Source organism: Myotis myotis, unplaced genomic scaffold, assembly GCF_014108235.1.
Source record: "Myotis myotis isolate mMyoMyo1 unplaced genomic scaffold, mMyoMyo1.p scaffold_m19_p_6, whole genome shotgun sequence".
Lineage (NCBI taxonomy): Eukaryota > Metazoa > Chordata > Mammalia > Chiroptera > Vespertilionidae > Myotis > Myotis myotis.
Window position 1 is genome coordinate 95090432 of NW_023416368.1, and position 24940 is coordinate 95115371.

Genomic DNA, 24940 nt, shown 5'->3' on the forward strand with positions numbered 1-24940 from the left:
ATCTCTGGTATAATTAATGACTTTGAGCATGTTTTCTTTTTTTTTATTATTATTAGTTAAGGTATTACGAATATGTCCTCATCCCCCCCATTAACCCCCAACCTCCCCCCCCCCCACTCATGCTCCCATCCCCCTGTTGTCCATGTCCATTGGTTTGGCTTATATACATGTATACAAGTCCTTCGGTTGATCTCTTCCCCTTACCCCCGCCCTCCCCTACTTTCCTTCTGGGGATTGATGGCCTGATCACTGTTTCTCAGTCTTTGGGTCTGTCCCTTTTCATCAGTCTATGTTGTTCTCTATAATCCACAAATGAGTGAGATCATGTGGTATTTATCTTTCTCTGACTGGCTTATTTCACTTAGCATAATGCTCTCCAGTTCCATCCATGCTGTTGCAAAAGGCAAGAGTTCCCTTTTTTTTTTACTGCAGCATAGTATTCCATTGTGTATATGTACCACAGTTTTCTAATCCACTCATCTGCTGATGGGCACTTAGGCTGTTTCCAAATCTTAGCTATGGTGAATTGTGCTGCTATGAACATAGGGGCTTGAGCATGTTTTCATATGTCTTTCAGCCTTCTGTATGTTCCCTTTCAAAAAGTGTCTATCTAGGTCCATTGCCCATTTTTTGATTGGATTGTTTATCTTCCTATTGTTAAGTTGCATAAGTTCCCTGTAAATGTTGGAGATTAAACCCTTATTGGTGATATCATTGGCAAATATGTTCTCCCATGCAGTGGGCCTTCTTGTTGTTTTGTTGATGGTTTCCTTTGCTGTGCAAAAGCTTTTTATTTTGATGTAGTCCCATTTATTTATTTTCTCTTTACTTTTCATTGCCCTAGGTGCAGTATCAGAGAAGAAATTCCTTTGGCATATGTTTGCTATTTCGCTGCCTGTGGATTCCTCTAGTATTTTTATAGTTTCCAGTCTTACATTTAAGTCTTTTATCCATTTTGAGTTTATTTTTGTGTATGGTGTGAGTTGGTGGTCTAGTTTCATCTTTTTGCATGTATCTGTCCAATTTTCCCAACACCATTTATTGAAGAGACTGTCTTGTCTCCATTGTATGTTCTTGCCTCCTAGTTGAATATTAATTGGGCAGAGTGGTTTGGATCAATTTCTGGGTTCTCTATTCTGTTCCATTGATCTATATGTCTGTTCTTGTGCCAGTACCAAGCTGTTTTAAGAACAGTGGCTTTGTAATACAGCTTGATATCTGGTATTGATCCCACCTACTTTGTTCTTCTTTCTCAGTATTGCTGCAGCTATTCGAGGTGTTTTTTTATTCCAGGTGAATTTTTGGAACGTTCGTTCTAGATCTGTGAAATATGCCATTGGTAATTTGATGGGGGATTGCATTGAATCTATAGATTGCTTTGGATATTATGGACATTTGATGATGTTGATTCTACCAATCCATGAGCACGGTATGTTCTTCCATCTGTTTATATCTTCCTCTATCTCTTTTATCAGTGTCCTGTAGTTTTTCTCATATAAGTCTTTTACCTCCTTAGTTAAGTTTATTCCTAGGTATCTTAATTTTTTTTGATGCGATGGTAAATGGGATTGCTTTCTTAGTCTCACTTTCTGTAAGTTCACTATTGGTGTAAAGAAATGCCATAGATTTCTTGGTATTAATTTTGTATCCTGCTACACTGCCAAATTCACTTATTAAGTCTAATAATTTTTTGATGGAGTCTTTAGGGTTCTCTATGTACAGTATCATGTCATCTGTAAATAAGGACAGTTTTACTTCCTCTTTTCCAATTTGGATGCCTTTTATTTCTTCTTCTTGTCTGATCGCAATGGCTAGTACTTCCAGTACTATGTTGAACAGGAGTGGTGAGAGGGGGCATCCCTGTCTTGTTCCTGTTATTAGGGGGAATGGTTTTAGTTTTTGCCCATTGATTATGATGTTGGCTGTGGGTTTGTCATATATGGCTTTTATTATGTTGAGGTATGATCCTTCTATTCCTACCTTGCTGAGAGTTTTTATCAAGAAAGGGTGTTGGGAATAGGGAAACCAAGATGGCGGCATAGGTAAACACTGGAGATTGCTGCCCTGCACAACCACTTCAAAAATACAACTAAAAGATGGAACAGACATCACCTAGAACCACAGGAAGGCTGGCTGAGGGGAAATTCTACAACTAGAAGGAAAGAGAAAAGCATACCGAGACTCAGAGGAGGCGCGGTGCGGAAGTAAAATACTAAGGTGTGGAGGTGTGTGTGGAGGGGGCTGGCGGCTGAGGGAGCGGTTGTTTGTTTCAATTGGGAGGGAGTCTCAGTCTCTGGGCTCCAGTTCCAGGCGAGTCTCTGGGGACCCAGACTCAAACGGGAGAAGCAGGACTGTCTGGCATCGGTCAGAACTCGAGGGCAGCTTTCTCTCCGAGGTACTTGCCGCGGTTGCTGGGACACTGAGAGGCAGAGCCTCTGGGGATGGGACTGAGAGCAGCCATAACTGCTCACTCAGCCTGCTCTGTTGATCCCCTGGACCCGCCCTGCCCAAGCCCTGCACAGAGCCATTTGCTAGTTAGCCTCAGGCAAAGGCTAGATTAGCACCTCCCTAGAGGACAGAAGTTCTCCCACTGCAGACACAGCTGATTCTCACACCCAGTTGGCCTGGAGGTCAAATCCCCCCCAGTGCTACCTACAACAATCAAGGCTTAACTACACAACAAGACTGTGCACAAAGACCACTAGGGGGTGCACCAAGAAAGCATAAAAAATGCGGAGACAAAGAAACAGGACACAAATGACAGAAATGGAGGAAAGCAAAATGCTGGATATAGAGTTCAAAACCACACTTTTAAGGTCTCTCAAGAACTGTCTAGAAGCCACCAATAAATTTAGTAAGGCCCTCGAAAAGACTGGTGAGACTGCCGATAAATATAGTGAGATCCTCAAGAAATCTAATGAGACCCTCAACCAAAATGGCAGCTGTCTAAACTTCTTTGACAGAAAAGATCACTTGTTTATTCTCACACAAGGAACCAGGTAGCTCTGACGAGGCTGAGCCCTCATTCTGGGGTAATGGGGATGGCAGGGCTCCAGAGTCCTGGGGGAGTCCAGGTCTGGCCTCCAGCCTGCAAGGTGGGAAGAGGGTCTGGTCTCCAGTAGGGCTCAGAGGCCAGAAGGCAGTGGGAAGACATATGTGAAATGCTGAAAGAAAAAAACTGTCAAGCAATAATTCCATATCCAGAAAAATGACATTATTCAGCCATAGAAAGGAATACAGTACTGTGACAACATTGATGAACCTTGGAGACACTATGCTAAATGAAAGAAGCCAGACACAAAGGGTATTGTATGATTCCATTTGTATGAAATATACAAAACAAGTCAATTGATAGAAACAAAACACAGATTAGGTTTTTAGACTCTGGAGGAAGGTGGGAATGTGGAGCAACTGCTTAAATGATATGAGGTTACCTTTTGGGGTGATGAAAATGTTCTGGAAAGGGCAACAAGAGAAAACCAAGATGGCGGCATAGGTAAACACCAGAATTTGCTGCCTCGAACAACCATTTCAAAAATACAACTAAAAGACGGAACGGATATCATCCAGAACCACAGGAAGGCTGGCTGAGTGGAAATTTTACTCAGGAAAGAGAAAAGCATACCAAGACTCAGAGGAGGCTCAGTGCGGAAGTAAAATACTAAGGTGCGGAGGTGCGTGCGGAGTGGGCTGGCAGCTGAGGGCGCGGTTGTTATTTTCAGGCTCTGAGCTCCAGTTCTGGGCGAGTCTCTAGGGACCCAGACTTATACGAGAGAAGCGGGACTGTCTGGCATCAGTTGGAACTCAAGAGCAGCTTTCTCTCGGAGGGGCTGGCAGGGATTTCCAGGATACTGAGAAGCCGAGACACCATAACTGCTAGCCCTGCCCTGTTGATCCCATGGGACCTCCCCGCCCAAGCCCTGCAGGGAGGCTTTTTCTGGATAGCCTCAGGCAAAGGCTAGATTAGCACCTCCCTAGAGATCCAGGAGCCAGGAAACCCAGAGGTCAGAGTGGGACCATCCAGTTTGCAGCTCTGTGGAACCATAAAAGACACACTCAGGGGGCAGACTCAGTGAGCACCAAAGCCCCAGTGAAGCAAGTCTTGCCCCAGAGGGGTGTCTCCAGGACAGAAGTTCTCCCACTGCAGACACAGCTGATTCTCACAGTCAATTGGCCTGGAGGTCAATTCCTCTCAGTGATACCTACAACAATCAAGGCTTAACTACAACAAGACTGTGCACAAAGACCACAAGGGGGTGCACCAAGAGTGTCCTCCTCAGGTAATTGGGGAGGCTGAACCTCTGGGCCCTAGAGGACACTTAGCACAGAAAACCACTTTATCAACACAGGGAAGCATAAAAAATGAGGAGACAAAGAAAAAGGACACAAATGACAGAAATGGAGGAAAGCAAACTACTGGATATAGAGTTCAAAACCACACTTTTAAGGTTTTTCAAGAACTTTCTAGAAGCCACCGATAAACTTAATGAGATCTACAAGAAATCTAATGAGACCCTCAAGGTTGTGATAAAGGACCAACTAGAAATTAAGCATACACTGATTGAAATAAAGAATATTATACAGACTCCCAACAGCAGACCAGAGGAGCGCAAGAATCAAGTCAAAGATTTGAAATGCGAAGAAGCAAAAAACACCCAACCAGAAAAGCAAAATGAAAAAAGAATCCGAAAATATGAAGATAGTGTAAGGAGCCTCTGGGACAGCTTCAAGCATACCAACATCCGAATTATAGGGGTGCCAGAAGAAGAGAGAGAGCAAGACATTGAAAACCTATTTGAAGAAATAATGACAGAAAACTTCCCCTACCTGGTGAAAGAAATAGACTTAAAAGTCCAGGAAGTGCAGAGAACCCCAAACAAAAGGAATCCAAAGAGGACCACGCCAAGACACATCATGATTAAAATGCCAAGAGCAAAAGACAAAGAGAGAATCTTAAAAGCAGCAAGAGAAAGAAACTCAGTTACCTACAAGGGAGTACCCATACGACTGTCAGCTGATTTCTCAACAGAAACTTTGCAGGCCAGAAGGGAGTGGCAAGAAATATTCAAAGTGATGAATGCCAAGAACCTACAACCAAGATTACTTTATCCAGCAAAGCTATCATTCAGAATTGAAGGTCAGATAAAGAGCTTCACAGATAAGAAAAAGCTAAAGGAGTTCATCACCAGCAAACCAGTATTATATGAAATGCTGAAAGGTATCCTTTAAGAAGAGGAAGAAGAAGAAAAAGGTAAAGATACAAATTATGAACAACAAATACACATCTATCAACAAGTGAACCTGAAAATCAAGTGAATAATCTGATGAACAGAATGAACTGGTGATTATAAAAGAATTCAGGGGCATAGAAAGAGAGTGGACTGGCTATTCTTGGGGGGGGGGGAAGGGGTGAGGGGGATTCAGGAAGAGACTGGACAAAAATCGTGCACCTATGGATGAGGACAGTGGGTGGGGAGTGAGGGAGGAGGGTGGGGTGGGAACTGGGTGGAGGGAAGTTTGGGGGGGGGGAAAGAGGAACAAATGTAATAATCTGAACAATAAAGCTTTAATTAATAATAAAAATAAATGAATAAATAAATAAATTTTTTAAAAAAGAAAGAAAATGTTCTGGAACTAGCTAATGATGGCTGCACAGCATTTACAACCATATGAATGTACTAAATGCTATTGAAGTGTATAGTTTAAATGGTAAGTTTTATGTTATGTGTATTTTACCAATAAAAGAAATGAATGGAGTCTTTCAGGATGAAATATGAATCTAGACAATAATGTGAATCTACATGAAGAAATATAAAGTACCAATAAAGGTAACTACACAGGTAAATATAAAACATTTTTGTTTGTTATTCCTTCCTCCCCCATATGATTTAAAAGACAACTGTATAATGCAATAATTAGAAACCAAAGTTGATGAGCACACATGTATAAGGATGTAATTTGTGATAAAAGCAGCATAAAGGGCGGGAGAAATGAAACTATATAGGAGCAAAGTTTTGCATACTATTAAAAGTAAGTTGTTATTAATATTAACTAGATTGTTATATGTTAAAAGTAATCCCAGGACAAACACTAAGGAAATAATTAAAAAATATATAGTAAAACAAACAAGAGAATTTAAATGACACACTAGAAAATATCTATTTAATACAAAAGAAGATAGTAATGGAGGAACTGAAGAAGAAAAAGATATCTATATACATAAAAGCCTAATATGCAAATTGTCCCCTTGGGAATTTGACCGGGAGACTAGGAGTTCGATCACTCACTATGACTTGCACTGACCACTAGGGGATGGCATAGAAGAAAGGAAAGCCCGGGCCAGCAGCTGGCAGCCAGAAGGCCTCAATCGCCTCTGATCGCTGGCCAGGCCTAGGACCTTACCCATGCACGAATTTCATGCACTGGACCTCTAGTAGGGGATATAAAAGCCAAATAGCAAAATGGCAGATATAAACCTTTCCTTGTCAGTAATTACATTAAATATAAATGGATTAAACTCTCCAATTCAAAGGCAGAGATTGACAGAATGGATAAAAATGACCTAATTATATGCTGTCTATAGAGTACATAGATTTAGATGTGAGCCAAACCAACTCCATCTCTGCATCCAGCTTTCATTTTATTTTTAAGTTTTATGCTGTGATCAACTTCACTATCCTTAACAAGCACATCAAAGCCTTCTAGTTGATGATTATATGTGTTCTTTATTTTTTATTTTTTAAATATATTTTATTGATTTTTTACAGAGAGGAAGGGAGAGAGATAGAGAGTCAGAAACATCAATGAGAGAGAAACATCGATCAGCCGCCTCCTGCACATCCCCCACTGGGGATGTGCCTGCAACCCAGGTATATGTCCTTGACTGGAATCAAACCTGGGACCTTTCGGTCTGCAGGCCAGCGCTCTATCCACTGAGCCAAATTGGTTTCGGCTATATGTGTTCTTTAAAATGTAGCCATAAAATTTTGTTAGTAGTGGCCACAATGTCATGACAACAGATAAATATCAAACTGGTGATAGTACTGATTTAAGAAATCATCTGTCTGGCGGCATAGGTTAACGCCGGAGTTTGCTGCTTTGAACAACTACTTCAAAAGTGAAACCAAAAAACGGAAGGGACATCACCCAGAACCACAGGAACGCTGGCTGAGTGGAAGTCCTACAACTAGGAGGAAAGAGAAACGCATACGGACACTCAGAGGAGGCGCAGTGCTGAAGTCAAAATCTGAGGTGCGGAGTGCGCGGAGAGGGCTGGCGGCGGAGGGCGCGGTTGGCGTTTTCAATCGGGAGGGAGTCGCAGACTCTGAGCTCCAGATCCGGGCGAGTCTTTAGGGACCCAGACTCAAACGGGAGAAGCAGGACTGTCTGGCTTCGGTCAGAGCGAGTGCAGCTTTCTCTCTGAGCTTTGCAGCGGGTGCTGGGACTCAGAGAGGCAGAGCCCCTGGGGACAGGACTGAGAGCTGCCATAACTGCTCTCTCCGGCCCACCCTGTTGATCCTGTTCTACCCGCCCCGCCCAAGCCCTGCACACAGGCATTTGCCGGATAGCCTCAGGCAAAGGCTAGACTAGCACCTCCCTAGAGGACAGAAGTTCTCTCACTACTGACACAGCTGATTCTCATAGCCACTTGGCCTAGAGGTCAAACCCTCCCTGGAATTAGCTACAACAATCAAGATTTAACTATAAGACTGCAAACAAAGACCACTAGGAGGTGCACCAAGGAAGCATAACAAAATGCGGAGACAAAGAAACAGGACAAAATTGTCAATGGAAGATATAGAGTTCAGAACCACACTTTTAAGGTCTCTTAAGAACTGTCTAGAAGCCGCCGATAAATGTAGTGAGATCCTCAAGAAATCTAATGAGACCCTCGATCTTATATTGGGGAACCAACTAGAAATTAAGCATACACGGACTGAAATAACGAATATTATACAGACTCCCGACAGCAGACCAGAGGAGCGCAAGAATCAAGTCAATGATTTGAAATGCGAGGAAGCAAAAAACACCCAACCGGAAAAGCAAAATGAAAAAAGAATCCAAAAATGCGAGGATAGTGTAAGGAGCCTCTGGGAGAGCTTCAAGCGTACCAACATCAGAATTATAGGGGTGCCAGAAGATGAGAGAGAGCAAGATATTGAAAACCTATTTGAAGAAATAATGACAGAAAACTTCCCCCACCTGGTGAAAGAAATGGACTTACAGGTCCAAGAAGCGCGGAGAACCCCAAACAAAAGGAATCCAAAGAGGACCACACCAAGACACATCATCATTAAAATGCCAAGAGCAAAAGATAAAGAGAGAATCTTAAAAACAGCAAGAGAAAGAAACTCAGTTACCTACAAGGGAATACCCATACGACTGTCAGCTGATTTCTCAACAGAAACTTTGCAGGCCAGAAGGGAGTGGCAAGAAATATTCAAAGTGATGAATACCAAGAACCTACAACAAAGATTACTTTATCCAGCAAAGCTATCATTCAGAATTGAAGGTCAGATAAAGAGCTTCACAGATAAGGAAAAGCTAAAGGAGTTCATCACCACCAAACCAGGATTATATGAAATGCTGAAAGGTATCCTTTAAGAAGAGGAAGAGGAAGAAAAAGGTAAAGATACAAATTATGAACAACAAATATGCGTCTATCAACAAGTGAATCTAAGAATCAAGTGAATAAATAATCTGATGAACAGAATGAACTGGTGATTATAATAGAATCAGGGACATAGAAAGGGAATGGACTGACTATTCCTGGGGGGGAAAGGGGTGTGGGAGATGCGGGAAGAGACTGGACAAAAATCGTGCACCTATGGATGAGGACAGTGGGTGGGGAGTGAGGGCGGAGGGTGGGGCGGGAACTGGGAGGAGGGGAGTTATGGGGGGAAAAAAAGAGCAACAAATGTAATAATCTGAACAATAAAAATTTAATTAAAAAAAAATAAAAAATAAAAGTTTTACAAGTTGAAAAAAAAGAAAAAAAAAAAAAAGAAATCATCTGTCACAAGACCATCAGGAGGTATGGCACTACTGCATTCTTTGTCCCTTTGTCTTGTCAATCATGAGTACCTGAGTTATACTATAAAAATGTACTGTGACAGGGGTCTGGTAGTAAAGATTAATTTAAAAATATATATATATTTTATTGATTTTTTTACAGAGAGGACGGGAGAGGGATAGAGAGTTAGAAACATCAATGAGAGAGAAACACCAATCAGCTGCCTCCTGCACACCTCCTACTGGGGATGTGCTCGCAACTAAGGTACATGCCCTTGACCGGAATCGAACCTGGGACCTTTCAGTCCGCAGGCCGACACTCTATCCACTGAGCCAAACCGGTTAGGACATAAAGAATAATTTGCACAGACTGCTGGATTGTCTGCTCTGCTCCAGCCTAATCTTCCTGTAAGTAAATAATCCTATAATAAATTGTTATTTCTATGGAGTTGCCTGCTTTGTTCTTTGGTCTGAAGAGAACTTCTCCTTATAGTAGCCATTACACCTTTGCCCCACTATTGGACAAAGAAATTCACTTTAGATTAAAATTAAAGATAGTGTCCATCTGATGTGACTCAATGGTTGAGCATCAACCTATGAACCTGGAGGTCATGATTCCTCAAGGCACATGCCTGGATTGTGGGCTTGATCCCCAGTGTGGGGCATGCAGGAGGTAGCTTATCAATGATACTCTCTCATCCTTGATATTTCTTTCTTTCTTTCTTTTTTTTTAATTAAATCTTTATTGTTCAGATTATTACATTTGTTCCTCTTTTTTCCCCCCCATAACTCCCCTCCTCCCAGTTCCCGCCCCACCCTCCGCCCTCACTCCCCACCCACTGTCCTCATCCATAGGTGCATGACTTTTGTCCAGTCTCTTCCCGAATCTCCCACACCCCTTTCCCCCCCAAGAATAGTGAGTCCATTCCCTTTCTATGTCCCTGATTCTATTATAATCACCAGTTCATTCTGTTCATCAGATTATTTATTCACTTGATTCTTAGATTCACTTGTTGATAGATGCATATTTGTTGTTCATAATTCGTATCTTTACCTTTTTCTTCCTCTTCCTCTTCTTAAAGGATACCTTTCAGCATTTCATATAATCCTGGTTTGGTGGTGATGAACTCCTTTAGCTTTTCCTTATCTGTGAAGCTCTTTATCTGACCTTCAATTCTGAATGATAGCTTTGCTGGATAAAGTAATCTTTGTTGTAGGTTCTTGGTATTCATCACTTTGAATATTTCTTGCCACTCCCTTCTGGCCTGCAAAGTTTCTGTTGAGAAATCAGCTGACAGTCGTATGGGTATTCCCTTGTAGGTAACTGAGTTTCTTTCTCTTGCTGTTTTTAAGATTCTCTCTTTATCTTTTGCTCTTGGCATTTTAATTATGATGTGTCTTGGTGTGGTCCTCTTTGGATTCCTTTTGTTTGGGGTTCTTTGCACTTCCTGGACCTGTAAGTCCATTTCTTTCACCAGGTGGGGGAAGTTTTCTGTCATTATTTCTTCAAATAGGTTTTCAATATCTTGGTCTCTCTCATCTTCTGGCACCCCTATAATTCTGATGTTGGTACGCTTGAAGCTCTCCCAGAGGATCCTTACACTATCCTCGCATTTTTGGATTCTTTTTTCATTCCACCCCTCTGGTTGGGTGTTTTTTGCTTCCTCGCATTTCAAATCATTGACTTGATTCTTGCGCTCCTCTGGTCTGCTGTCGGGAGTCTGTATAATATTCGTTATTTCAGTCCGTGTATGCTTAATTTCTAGTTGGTTCCCCAATATAACATCGAGGGTCTCATTAGTTTTCTTGTAGATCTCATTAAGTTTATCGGCGGCTTCTAAACAGTTCTTGAGAGACCTTAAAAGTGTGGTTCTGAACTTTATATCTTCCATTGACAATTTTGTCCTGTTTCTTTGTCTCCACATTTTGTTATGCTTCCTTGGTGCACCCCTTAGTGGTCTTTGTGCGCAGTCTTATAGTTAAACCTTGATTGTTGTAGCTAATACCAGGGAGGGTTTGACCTCCAGGCCAAGTGGCTATGAGAATCAGCTGTGTCAGCAGTGAGAGAACTTCTGTCCTCTAGGGAGGTGCTAATCTAGCCTTTGCCTGAGGCTATCCGGCAAATGCCTCTGTGAAGGGCTTGGGCAGGGTGGGTGCGCACAGGATCAACAGGGTGGGCCGGAGAGAGCAGTTATGGTGGCTCTCAGTCCTGTCCCCAGGGGCTCTGCCTCTCTGAGTCCCAGCACCCACTGCAAACCTCGGAGAGAAAGCTGCACTCGCTCTGACCGAAGCCAGATAGTCCCGCTTCTCCCGTTTGAGTCTGGGTCCCTAAAGACTCGCCTGTATCTGGAGCTCAGAGTCTGCGACTCCCTCCCGATTGAAAACGCCAACCGCGCCCTCCGCCGCCAGCCCTCTCCGCGCACTCCGCACCTCAGAATTTGACTTCAGCACTGCGCCTCCTTTGAGTGTCCGTATGCGTTTCTCTTTCCTCCTAGTTGTAGGACTTCCACTCAGCCAGCGTTCCTGTGGTTCTGGGTGATGTCCCTTCCGTCTTTTAGTTTCACTTTTGAAGTAGTTGTTCAAAGCAGCAAACTCCGGCGTTAACCTATGCCGCCATCTTGGTTCTCCCCTCATCCTTGATATTTCTATCTCCCTCTCCCTTCCTCTCTGAAATCAATAATAAAAGTATATTTAAAAAATTAAAGATAGTAACATAAAACTGACAGAATCTGATAGGAAATCAGGAGTTCATACATAAATAAATTCAAAACTTGATACACATAGTTTCAAAGAAACTCTACAAGATAGTAATTACAAAATGGAAAGGGTACCTGCTTCGTGCAGTGGTTAAGCAGGGACTCAGAGGTCCACCTGCCTGGTTCTAACTCCCAGCCCATCATTTACAGGCTGTGCGACCTCAGGCAGTTTCTGCCCTCTCTATTTCTGTCCTCATCTCTAAAGCAGGACAATAACGACCTTTTTCTGTCAGTGCTCCTCAGCCAAAGACCACCAGGAGCACACCTGTGGTTTCTTATTTGTTGCAGCAAGGTAGAATGCACAGCACAGGGTTCTGGGATGTGTATGTGCTAAGTGCCATTACTACTGAGTATTTATCATTGAGATAGGAAATTTATAACCATTACTAGTGCACTGTATTAGACTTCACATTAACAGTATGAAGCAGAGTAATTGTCCCATTTTACAGATGAGGAAACTGAGGCTTTGATAAGGTAGGGCCGAAGTTCCCAGGATTAGGTGGGGGTTGGAGCAGTGTCTTTTGACACTTGCATTGACCTCAAGCTTCTGCCCCACCCTAAATGACTTCTATCATAGCTGTGTCAGGCATTTCATCTCTACCCCCAACTTTTCCAAGAGGAAGTGGTGTCCCCACATAGTTCCTCATTCTTCTTCCTGACTTTGGGAGGAATAGCCCCTGGAGGGGCTGCTGAGGAAATTCATGAGGTTATAAAAACCATAGTCCAGGGAGGAGGTGGACAGAAGAACAGAGGGGAGAAGAGGATGGCAGAGATGTGTGTCCCCAAGGAACCAGGTGGCCCTGATGAGGCTGAGCCCCCATTATGGGGTAATGGTGGGGAGGCCAAGGCTCCAGGGTCCTGGGGGAGTCCAGGTCTGGCCTCCAGCCTGCAAGGAGGGAAGAGGGTACGGTCTCCATTAGGGCTTTGAAGCTCAGATGAATACATTCTGTCCTGTTCAGAGGAGAGGGAGATATTTCAAGGCCAGAGATCACCTGAGAAAGACCTTGGGCTGTCGAGGATCTCAAGAAGTTTGCCAGGTACTGGGATGGGTGGTTCAGGAGCAAGCACTTGGGGAAGGGGGCAGCTGGGAGGCCACCTCCAGCATGGGTGGGTTGAGGCATGTTCTGTCCCTAGATCCCAGCTCTGCCCATTCTGTAACAGAGTGTCTAACCCGGGCCCCTCTGCTTCTGATACTGCTTCTCATCTCTTTGGGTCTCTTCATGCTCATGCTGATCACCCTGATTCAAGGTGAGTTTGGGGCTAGGGGCTGGGAGTCCTGAGCCTCTTGGGGTTTTCCCTCTGGGTTGGTCTTTTCCCTTTTCCACAGTCCTCAAAACCACTAGGGCTGGGATATTTGGACTCTTTGTCATCTCCTGTGTGACTGTGGGCTGGTTACTACCTCTCTCTGAGCCCTTTTCCTTATCTGTGAAATGCAGCCCATTTTCCTCCAGGTGGGTTTATGGAGCGAGGGTTAGGTTCTCAGATCTTGAAACCAAAGGTGTCACAGGATCAGACATACTGTAGGCACTCAGTTAAGGGGAATTCTCTGCTCTTTTGTAGTCTCCAGGATCCAACAATCCCTGCCAAGAGAGGTGGATGATCAGGAGAGCCACAGCCCGGGTGAGGGGTTGGAGGCTGGGTTCTGGAATGGGAAGGGCTCTGAGCTGCGTGACCTTGGACGAGCCACCGCTGTGAGGTAGAGGGCAGGCAGGAGTGGGGGAGGAGATTGGATCCCTGTGTGCGGTCCGGGGGGCCAGGATGTTGGGCAAGTCACTGCCTAAGTCTCACTTTTCTTGTTTGTATAATGGGCTGTTGCGGTTACCATGAGATGCAGAAATCATGGGGCCCTCTCTGCACCAAGCACACAGTAGGTGCTTAATAACAGAAGTCTTCTTCTTTCAGTGGTTGTTTTGCAATCAGACCTGGAGGAGATCCTCCATCAGCTGAGCAAGATGAATGCCACCCTGAGTAAGGTTCAGACATCAAGGTCAGGAGGGAGTTGGGGGGTTATAGGTGGGGCTGAGGCTCACCTCCCATGGCTGCCATTCTGAAAATGTCAAGGAAGAATGGGATCTTTCTCATGGGTTTCTTGGAGACTGAGCTGATAGCTGGACAAAGGGGCCTGGCCCTGGATTTCCCATATCTGATGCCGTGTTGGGGGCCTGGGAGCCTAGCAACCTGTCTCCCCAACTGTCCCAACCTCGTCCCTGCTCCCCAGCTGGCCTGTGCCGTCGCTGCCCCTGGAATTGGGACTTCTTCCAGGGAAGCTGTTATATCTTCTCCAAGATTCAGAGCACCTGGGATGCTTCTGTCTCTGCCTGTGAGGACATGAGGGCCCAGCTAGTGGTCATTAACAATGCTGAGGAGCAGGTATGCCAGGCAAGGGTCCTGTCTGGGGCTGGGCCAGGTCAACAAAAAGCCTTCTGCCACTCTCTTCTGCCCTTTGAGAGATGGAGGTTTGGGGGTGATGCAGTCAGGGAAGGCTTCCTGGAGGAGAAACCATGATGGACTTGGGAAGGTCATGTAAAAGTGCTGTCTATGTATGTAAATAAAGGAAACTCAGAGTAATTTCTCCCTTGACACATAAGTGAATTGAGACATAAATTAATACATTCCCACACATCCACAGCATTAATGCACATGTGAATGCATACAACTTAAGTAGGGGATAAAGTCTAGGACACAGAAAGACTTCTGTGGGAGGCAGGGGACCATGAGAATGTGGGCAGACATGGGATGGGTGGCCTTCACTAATCTTCCTCTTGATACCCCATCCCTCCCTCACCCCCAGAAATTCCTGAAATCTTGGGATATCAGAAATGATAAAAGCACCTGGATCGGCCTCAGTGACAAACACAATGAAGGGTCCTGGCAATGGGTGGACAACACCCACTTGCATCTCAGGTGACTTGCCAGCGACAATGGCCTTGGAGTGGGAGGGTAGGGAAGAGACCTACACCTAAAGCCAGGGTTGCTCAGACTCTGGGGTTGGAAAGTATCACCCAAAAAAGTGGGTTGAGATGCAGAGTCCTGAGTCCACCATGGTGGGGTGGGGGATTTGATTCTCTAAGTCTATGTATGGGCCCAGGAATCTGTGTTTTTATTTTGCTAGCACTGATTGAGGGAGGTGGTATTTGAACCCACATTTTGAAAACCCTGTCTCTGAATTCACCATCCTCTCTAGCTGATCCTTAGAAATTTGTTACCAAAGGCCATGGACCAGCTGGTCCAAGGGTGGGTTGGGGAGTTGGCTTTGGGTTGGGGAGGGAACTCATAGCTTTGATGGTGTTCACAGCTTCTGGAAAGAAGGGGAACCTAACAATCAAGGAGAGGAGGACTGTGCGGAACTGTCCGGTGATGGCTGGAATGATAACAAATGTAGTGAAGAACACTTCTGGATCTGCGAGAAGCCCTCAGCTCTGTGCCCAGGCCTCTGAGGGCCACTGTCCCCCACTCTCACCCCTGGCCCCTGTTCAGTCTCCAGGATCAGGCAATTTGGCCATACCCTTTGCTAGGTCCTCTCTGGTCCCACCCACTTTTGTTTTTATTCCTCCTGAACTGAAATCTTTGAGATCTCGAGATTCTGAGAACCCTTTCTCCCTCCAAAGGCTGTAGACGATCTCTCTTCTATTGATAGTCTTAGGGCCCTAAGTCAGCCCCCACGACATCCTCTTAATAAAGTCACACACTGCATTATGCCTGCATTGAACTTACTTGCCAATGTTTTAGTTACTACAGTTCTATAATATAGTTGATTTACACCACGACATTGTCTTCTCTCAATGTTTCTTTCTACTACTGCGCATTTTATTTCCTAGATACAATTCTGAATCAGTTTGTAATTTTGGTTAGGGAATATACATGTGTGTGTATATGTCTGTCTGTCTATTTACTCATTCATTCACGAACCAGTTATTTATTCAGGTACCTTTAAAATATTCTTCAGCAAAATTTTATGATTTTCTTTGTATGCATTTTGAAAAAACATTATTTCAGGTATGTGCATTCGTTTTCAATTGATACTGTACCAAATCACTACAAACTTACTGACATAAGACAATTCAAATTCATTATCTTATAGTTCTGGAAGTCAGACCCAAACGAGTCTCATAATGTTGAAATCAAGGTGTTGACAGGGCTGTGTTTCTTTCTGGAGGTTCTGGGGGACAATTTGTTTTCTTGCTTTTCCCAGCTGCTTGAGGCGGCCTGCACTACTTGGCTGGTGGCCCCTTCCAACACCTTCAAAGTCCACAACGACATGGATCTTTCCTACTTTGCACTGCTCAAACACTGACCCTTTGCCTCCTCGTCCACATTTAAGGGACCTTTGCTATTACATTGGGGCCACTGGATAATTTCATATGACCTTACTATTTTAAGGTCAGTGGATTAGGAACCCTAATTCTATTGAAGTATAGTCACCTCCACCTTGGGTAAAAATTGCTGTTTAAAATTTTAACCCTGCTACTCTGTAAACATTTGATTACTTAAATAATAGGTAAAATAAGACTACTCCCCACTCCAGAGAGGCCATAAAATATGCCCCAGACAGAGTTGTCAGTGCTGTCGCCAGGCCAGGCCCTGAGATATGGTCTCACAGCTCTGTCCCAGCAAACAGGACTTTTTCTCAGAAGGTCCGGAAGTCTCATTCCAAATTTGGAAAACAAAGAGCTGAAAAACATATAAATGGAAAAGACTTCCACTATACTGGGCCCCAGAATTTGAGAAGCAAGAGTTCCTCTGGGCCTGCTAAGGCTAGCAAAACTGAATAGGACTCCAAATAAATTTGGCTTATTGATTAAGGCATCTTCTGATTTATAGTATAACACTATCTGCAACCTTCACTCTCATTTTTCCATGTCGCTAACACATCCACAGGTTCTGGGGATTAGGACATGGGCATTTTTAGGGGAACATTATTCTGCTTACCATATTGTGTTATTATTGTTGTGCTGAATGGGATACATCTCAATGACAGATGTGAATTAGGGGACAAGAACCCAACACTCTCTGCTCTTGACCTAGAAAACTCCGAGGCATGTTCCACATGATTGCCCCAGATGCCTTTAGCAGTCACCTGCTCAATAATGCCAATTCTTTCTTATGGTGTCCTTCTCTTCCCCGTGTCACTTTCCTACTTCCCTCCTGGTGTTGTCTGAGGATGATACTGCTTGCATTGAAATCCTTGTCTTCAGTATCCAGGGGAACTGAAGTAAATTCAGGTTGTGTTCATGTGTTTATTCTGAATGGTGGGTTAGAACCACGCCTGATGAATGGATGGGCAGAGACTGGATGAACCATGTCATTTCCAGACTGGGATATCTATCTGTCTATCTATCTATCTATCTATCTATCTATCTATCTATCTATCTATCTATCTATCTATCATCTATCTATCATCTATCTATCTATCTATCTATCTATCTATCTATCTATCATCTATCTATCTTCTATTATCTATCATCTATCACAGTGATGGTGAACCTATGACAAGCGTGTCAGAGGTGACACATGAACTCATTTTTTTGGTTGATTTTTCTTTGTTAAATGGCATTTAAATATATAAAATAAATATCAAAAATATAAATCTTTGTTTTACTATGGTTGAAAATATCAAAACATTTCTATATGTGACATGGCACCAGAGTTAAGTTAGGGTTTTTCAAAATGCTGACACGAAGAGCTCAAAAGGTTCGCCATCACTGATTTATCATCTATCTATCTTTATGGCTCTTTTTAGCTTATTGCATGAAGAAGTTACACTAGTCCAAGTTAAAAGCAGACCCAAAATGGTTACATTATACAAACTGTGAGTTTTTAAACTTTTGACAAGGGACAGAAGGGAAATGCTACTCATTGCAAGGAAACCTTCACTTAAGCTTCAGTGAGCCAAAAGCACTTAAAACCCAGGAACCTTCAGCTGGTGTCCTTAGCCAGTCCAGTCTCCATGAGGAACTGGCATATGTTCTTACACTGGTCACCCTGTAGCTGAATTACTTCTCCATATTCTATATGCTCAATTACAGTACCATTGAAGGCAATTTTCTTCTTAAATGTCTCAACTAGTTTCTTTTTATTGTAATCATCATTGAGCCCTTGGACAATAGTAAGGGTCTTCTGCAATTTCTCTGTTGAATTCTTGAATGAGTATAATCTTCAGGGCTAGCTGGAAGTTCTGGAACAAAAGCAGTAACTTGGGTGTATCGCCCTACTTGCATCAGCAAAGGGGTTGAAAGAGTGGAGGTTCTGCATAGCGGACATATGACATGATTCCTTTTCCTTGGTAGAAACAGCTGGTGGAAGGCTGCAGCAGAGGGTGTGTGTGTGTGTGTGTGTGTGTGTGTGTGTGTGTGAAGGAGCAGGCAGAATGCAAGGGGGGCGCAGAGGAAGGTTGCGGAGTTCTCAGCAGTGGCTCAGTGACTGGGGCCCAGATTGGGACATTTAAGAGTGACTAATCATTTTCTTGTACTCTCTTCTCCATGACCTCCTCCTGAAGTTCTGGAACAACAGCAGTTACTTGGGTGCAAGATAGTGTGGCCACATACTAAACTTGACAAGCTCAAGGGAGGCCTGTATGGCGGCCTTACAAACTCAATGACCTAAAGTAACCAATAGGATGGCTTTATTACAGGCAGCTCAGAGACCCTAGAAAAGGTGTCACTGGACAGCCGCCTGAGTCAGAGAGAGAGGGCTATCCCCTTCCCGTTGTTGTCTTCTTGAATAAATGAATTTAAATAATAGACTCTGATTGCGCTGTGATAATGCCAACTTATTAAAGCAAGCAATTTACTAAAGAGGGAAGGCAAGTGAATCTATTTCATTTCATCTGGCTTGGAGTGTAGATAGGTATCATTCAGCTAATTTGAGGAGCGAGTTGGGTGGGGGTTCAAGGCGTTATATACCCTCCTGTCTATAGGTATCAAAATTCCCCTGTTGACTATCTTGGTATAGATTAATTCTCAAGTTCCCTTTTTACTTTGTTTTGGCCTTCCCAGAATTAATGAGAAGCACTTTGAGACGGCTGGCTTATTTGTTAACGGAGTAAAAAAAATATATATATATATAACTGCCTTGCGTTCCCCCCCCCCCCCCCCCCGCACCTTCTCCAAAAAATCCAAGAGGAAGGAACACTTCCAAGTTCTTTTAATGAGGCCAGCATGATCCCAGTTCCAAAACCAGATAAAGACACTACAAAGAAAGAGAATTACAGGCCAATATCCTGATGAACATAAATGCTAAAATCCTCAACAAAATACTAGCAAATTGAATCCAGAAATATATTAAAAAGATCATACATCATGACCAAGTGGGCTTTATTCCGGGGATGCAAGGCTGGTGCAATATTCAAACCAATAAATGTGATACATCACATAAACAAATTGAAAGACAAAAATCACATGATCATATCAATAAACATAGAAAAAGCATTAGACAAAATCCAACACACATTTTTAAAATTTTTGTTTTGTATTTTTCTTTACACATGTCCCCTCCCGCAACCATTGATCCTCTCCATCCTGCCCTGCACCCTCCCAAGCCTTTGGCACCCTATTGTCTGTGTCCATGGGCTATGCATATATGCATACAAGGTCTTTGGTTGAGTACCTCCCATCTGCCCATCCTCCCCTACTTTCCTTCCAAGATTCTGCACTCTGTTTCATGCTTCCATGTCTCTGGACCCACTCCATTCATCAGTTTATTTTGTTACTTAGATTTCACATATGAGTGTGATCATGTGATACTTGTCTTTCTTCAACTGACCTATTTCACTTATCATGATACTTTCCAGGTCCCTCCATGCTGTCTCAAAGGGCAAGAGAATCTTCTTTTTTATTGCTGCAAAGTATTCCATGGTATAAATGTACCATAACTTTTTTATCCACTCATCTACTGATGGGCACATGGACTGTTTCCAGATCTTAGCCATTGTAAACTGTGCTGCTATGAACATAGGGGTGCATACATTCTTTCTGATTGGTGTTTTGGGTTTCTTATGATATATTCCTAGAAGTGAGATCATTGGGTCAAATGGCAGTTCCATATTTAATTTTTTGAGGAAACTCCAAAAATTATTTCAACAGTGGCTGCACCAGTCTGCATCCCCACCAGCAGTGTACTAGGGTTCCCTTTTCTCCACATCCTCACCAGCACTTGTCATTTGTTGGTTTGTTGACGGTAGCCATTCTGACTGGTGTGAAGTGATATCTCATTGTAGTTTTAATTTGCGTCTCTCTGATGATCAATGACTTTGAGCATTTTTTCATACATCTCTTGGCCATCTGTATGTCCTCTTTGGAGAAGTGTCTATTTAGGTCCTTTACCCATTTTTTAAATTGGATTGTTCTTCCTTTTGTTAAGTTGTATGAGTTTCTTATATATTTTGGATATTAACCCTTTATCAAATGTATCATTGCCAAATATGTTCTCCCATATAATGGGCTCCCTTTTTTTTTTTTTGTTGATGGCTTTTTATTTTTTTCTATGCCGAAGCATTTTATTTTGATGTAGTCCATTTGTTTATTTTCTCCTTAGTTTCCTTTGCCCTAGGGCAGTGGTCGGCAAACTGCGGCCCCTTGAGTGTGGCTCTTCCACAAAATACCACGTGCGGGCAAGCAAGGACAGTGAGATTGAAACTTCATAGCCACACTCAAAGGGCCAAAGAGCCGCATGTGGCTCCCGAGCCGCGGTTCGCCGACCATGGCCCGAGGGGATGTATCCATAAACATATTGCTACAAGAGATGTCTGAGATTTTGCTGTTTGAATCCAGCAATATATTAAAAAGATATATTTAAGCCTTTTACCCATTTTGAGTTTATTTTGTGTATGGTGTAAGTTGGTGATCTAGTTCCATTTTTTTGGTCCAATTTTTCCAACACCATTTATTGAAGAGACACTCTCTTGACTCCATTGTATGCTCTTGCCTCCTTTGTCAAATATTAATTGAGCGTATTGGCTTGGGTTGATTTCTGTGGTCTCTGTTCTGTTCCATTGATCTATATGCCTGTTCTTGTGCCAGTATCAGGCTGTTTTGATTATGGTGGCTTTGTAGTATAACTTGATATCTGGCATTTTGATTTCTCCAACTTTGTTCTTCTTTTTCAAGATTGCTGCAGCTATTCCGGGTCTTTTTTGATTCCATACAGATTTTTGGAGTATTTGTTCTAGCTCTGTGAAATATGCCATTGGTATTTTAATATGGATTGTGTTGGATCTGTAGATTGTCTCGGTAGTATGGACATTTTAATGATGTTAATCCTACCAATCCATTACACTTGGTATATTTTTTTACCTGTTTATATCTTCCTCTATTTTTTTAACCTTTAAAAAAATATTTTTATTGATTTCAGAGAGGAAGGGAGCGAGAGAGAGAGAAACATCAATGATGAGAGAGAATCATTGATTGGCTGCCTCCTGCATTCTCCACACTAGAGATTGAGCCCACAACTCGGGCATGTGCCCTGGCTGGGAATTGAATTGTGATCTCCAGGTTCATAGTTTGATGCTCAACCACTGAACCATGCCAGCCTGGCTTAATCACTTTTTTCACTGTCCTGTAGTTTTCTGCATACAAGTCTTTTACTTCCTTCATTAAGTTTATTCCTAAGTATCTTAATTTTTTGTTGCAATGGTAAATGGGATTGTTTGTTTAGTTTCTCACTGAAAATTTATTATTGGTGTATAAAAAAGTCATAGATTTTGGGTGCTGATTTTGTATCCTGCTACATTGCCAAATTCATTTATTAAATCTAGTAGTTTTTGGTGGAGTCTTTAGGGTTTTCTATGTACAATATCATGACATCTGTGAATAATGAAAGTTTTACTTCCTCCTTTCCAATTTGGATGCCTTTAATTTCTTCTTCTTGTCTGATTGCTGTGGCTAGGACTTTCAGTGCTCTGTTGAATAAGAGTAGTGAAAGCAGACATCCCTGTCTTGTTCTTGTTCTTAGGGGAAATGCTTTTAGATTTTTGTACATTGAGTATGATGTTTGCTGTAGGTGTGTCATATATGGCCTTTATCATGTTAAGATATGCTCCCTCTATTCCCGTTTTGCTGAGAGTTTTTATCAAAAATGAGTATTGGATTTTGTCGAATGCTTTCTCTGCATCTATTGATATGATCATGTGATTTTTGTCTTTCAATTTATTTATGTGATGTATCACGTTTATTGATTTGCAAATATTGTACCAGCCTTGCATTCTGGGAATAAATCCCACTTGATCATGGTGTATGATCTTTTAAATATATTGCTGGATGTGATTTGCTAATATTTTCTTGAGGATTTTTGCATCTATGTTCATCAGGGATATTGGCCTGTAATTCTCTTTCTTTGTAGTATCTTTATCTGGTTTTGGAATTAGGATCATGCTGGCCTCATAAAAAGAACTTAGAAGTGTTCCTTTTTCTTGGATTTTCTGTAATAGTTTGAGGAGTATAGGTGTTAGTTCTTGTTTGATAAAATTCCCCTGTGAAGCCTTCTGGACCTGGGCTTTTGTTTGGTGGGAGTTTTTTTGGTTACTGCTTCTATTTCATCAGTTGTTATTGGCTTATTCAGGTTTTCTGATTCCTCCTGATACAGTTTTGGGAGATTATATTTTTCTAGGAATTTGTCTATTTCACCCACATTGTCCAGCTTGTTGGCATATAGTTGTTCATAGTATTTTCTTACAATCATTTGTATTTCTGTGGTGTCAGTGGTTACTTCTCCACTTTGTTTCTGATTTTATTTATTTGGGTCCTCTTGAGAAGGCTAACCCCTATTTTGTAAAACTACTGTTTGGAATTCTCTGCTATTCTTTAGATGGCCTCTTATTCTAAAAAATAACTTTGCTTTCTAGCCTGCTTTAGTCTGCTTGAATGCCGGGAGCCGGTCCATCCTTGCTGCAGGGAAGAAACATCTGCACAGCATATGTTTCAAGGGACCTGGCGTATATGGCATACTGTTCTTAATATGTTTGCTCACCTTCTTGGCGCTATGTGTTTTAACCAAGTCACCTCTCCGAGAAAGGTTGTTTCCCCAGGTAGGAATTTTCCCCTGAAGTTAGGGAGGGAATAAAACCCCTTAACTAAGTGCCAGGCGGGTAGTTAATCACTTTAGCTACGAACAATCATGCTTAAGCTACATAATCTTTACTCCCTGGAATGGAGATAAGAAACGCCCTAACCTTTGGAATAGAGATTCATAGGATTGGAATCAACTGGTATAAATACAGATGTAACAAGACAACAGGACACAGAACCTAGAGACAAACCTAGCAAGAGAACATGGCAAAAGATCCTGGACAGAACCTGGCTACAGAACTTGGCTGGAGAACATAGACAGAACCTGGCTACAGAATCTGGCAACCAAACCTGGCTGGAGAAGCTAGAGAGCCTGGCTGGAGAACCTGACTAGAGAACCTGGCGAGGCTGCTGATCAACTGAACGCTGTCTCCGTGTCATTCCTTCTTTGCTGACTCCGTCCACACCTTTGGGGACCCCTGCACCTGCTGGGGTTGGACCCCAGCAGTTGAATAATGAGGAAGATAAACTTAGCTGTCTGACCTTGTAGGCCAGAGACTAGATACGCCCAATGCCATGCCAGGTGCATTTTTTAATTGGATAGAATTGTGTAGTTTTCAAGGCCACCAGTGAGATAACCACTAAGTGCACATAGGGCTGGCTCTTTCATAAAAAGGGAAGTTCTGCTTGTAGCTCTGCTTAGAATTTGAATTCATTTTCTCTAAGCCCACCGCGGTGAATAAAGTGTAACTCCAAACTCTCTGAGTGTTGCTTGGTTCTTCTCCGGTTTTTCTGTAACACTCTCTCTTTGTTTCTTTTAAAAAAAAGAAATATATATATATATATATTTATTTATTTCAGAGGGGAAGGGAGAGGGAGAGAGATAGGAACATCAATGAAAGAGAATCATTGATTGGCTGTCTCCTGCATGCCCCCTAATGGGGATTAAGCCTACAACCCAGGCATGTGCCTTTGATGAAAATCGAACCTGGGACCCTTCAGTCCACAGGCCAACGCTCTATCCACTGAGCCAAACCAGCTAGGGCTCTCTTTGTTTCTTGATGAGTCTGGCTGACGGTTTATCGATTTTATTTATACTTTCAAAGAACCAGCTCTTGGTTTCATTGATTTTTTTTTGTATACTTTTTAGTCTCTATGTTATTTATTTCTGCTCTAATTTTTATTATTTCCTTCCCTCTACTTATTCTGGGATTTTCTTGTTGTTCTCTTTCTAGTTCTTTAAGTTGTAGAGTTAAATAGTATATTGCTGATTTTTCTTGTGTTTTGAGGTATTCCTGTAGTGCTATGAACTTTCTTCTCAGGATTGCTTTTGTTGTGTCCCAGGGATTTTTGGTTGTTGTGTGTTCATTTTTGTTTGTTTCTAAGGAAGTTTTTGATTTCTTTCTTTATCTCCTTGGTAACCCATTCAATCCTATTTAATAAAAGCCTAATATGCAAATTGTCCCCTCAGGTGGTCTTTTGATCACTCGCTATGACATGCACTGACCAACAGGGGGTGACACGGAACATGGTGGGCGTTGGTGATGTCTCACTGGCAGTGGGCAGCAGCGAAAGTGCTGCTGGCTCTGATGGGTCCCAACGACAGCGGGACCACAGCGGATTGGTGGAGCAGGTGAGTGGGCGGCAACAGGCTAAGTTGGATGCAAGCAGGGGCCTGATCACCCAGCAGATGGCGACCAGTGGCAGGGGGTGGGGCTGCCTCTGGCTCCCAGGTGCTGAGGAAGCCAGGCAAGGAGCCCGGCCCCGCTTGATTGCCCTACAGATGGGATGGTGGAGCAGGTGAGGGGGTAGCGCCAGGCCATGGTGGGGTGCCAAGCAGGGGTGTGGGGCTGCAAGGCAGGAGGCGCAAGGAGGGGCTGCAAGCCTGGGGTGCACAGTGGGGCCCAATCCCTGCAGGTCACCCCAAGGGACTCCACCCATGCATGAATTCGTGCACTGAGCTTCTAGTGTTTAATAGCATGCTATTTGTTCTCCATGTGTTTGAATGTTTTGGGTGTTTTTTAAAGTAGTTGATTTCTAATTCACTCCACTGTGATCTGAGAAGATGCTTGATATGATTTCAATCTTCTTGAACTTGTAGAGACTTGTTTTGTGTCCTAACATGTGGTCTATCTTTGTGAATGATCCATGTGCACGTGGGAAGAATATATA

The 24940-nt window shown here is 42.9% G+C and overlaps 1 protein-coding gene and 1 pseudogene across 7 annotated transcripts; one reads left to right on the forward strand and one right to left on the reverse strand.

The window, feature by feature from the left end:
* Nucleotides 1–12439: 12439 nt before the first annotated feature.
* On the forward strand, nucleotides 12440–15535 carry LOC118659194 (CD209 antigen-like protein C). Of its 7 annotated transcripts, none has more exons than XM_036315382.1 (8): nucleotides 12440–12562; nucleotides 12728–12805; nucleotides 12903–13016; nucleotides 13329–13388; nucleotides 13671–13736; nucleotides 13987–14138; nucleotides 14560–14672; nucleotides 15064–15535. In XM_036315382.1, the coding sequence occupies exons 1-8, from the start codon at nucleotides 12532–12534 to the stop codon at nucleotides 15203–15205; spliced, it is 756 nt and encodes a 251-aa protein (XP_036171275.1). In that variant the 5' UTR covers nucleotides 12440–12531; the 3' UTR covers nucleotides 15206–15535. The 7 variants fall into 7 exon arrangements, with proteins under 7 accessions (XP_036171275.1, XP_036171276.1, XP_036171273.1 ...); XM_036315383.1 differs by having other exon boundaries at nucleotides 12441–12562; nucleotides 12930–13016; XM_036315380.1 differs by having other exon boundaries at nucleotides 12451–12595.
* A 2149-nt stretch (nucleotides 15536–17684) lies between these two features.
* LOC118658580 lies at nucleotides 17685–18029 on the reverse strand (annotated as a pseudogene).
* Between the last annotated feature and the right edge of the window lie 6911 nt (nucleotides 18030–24940).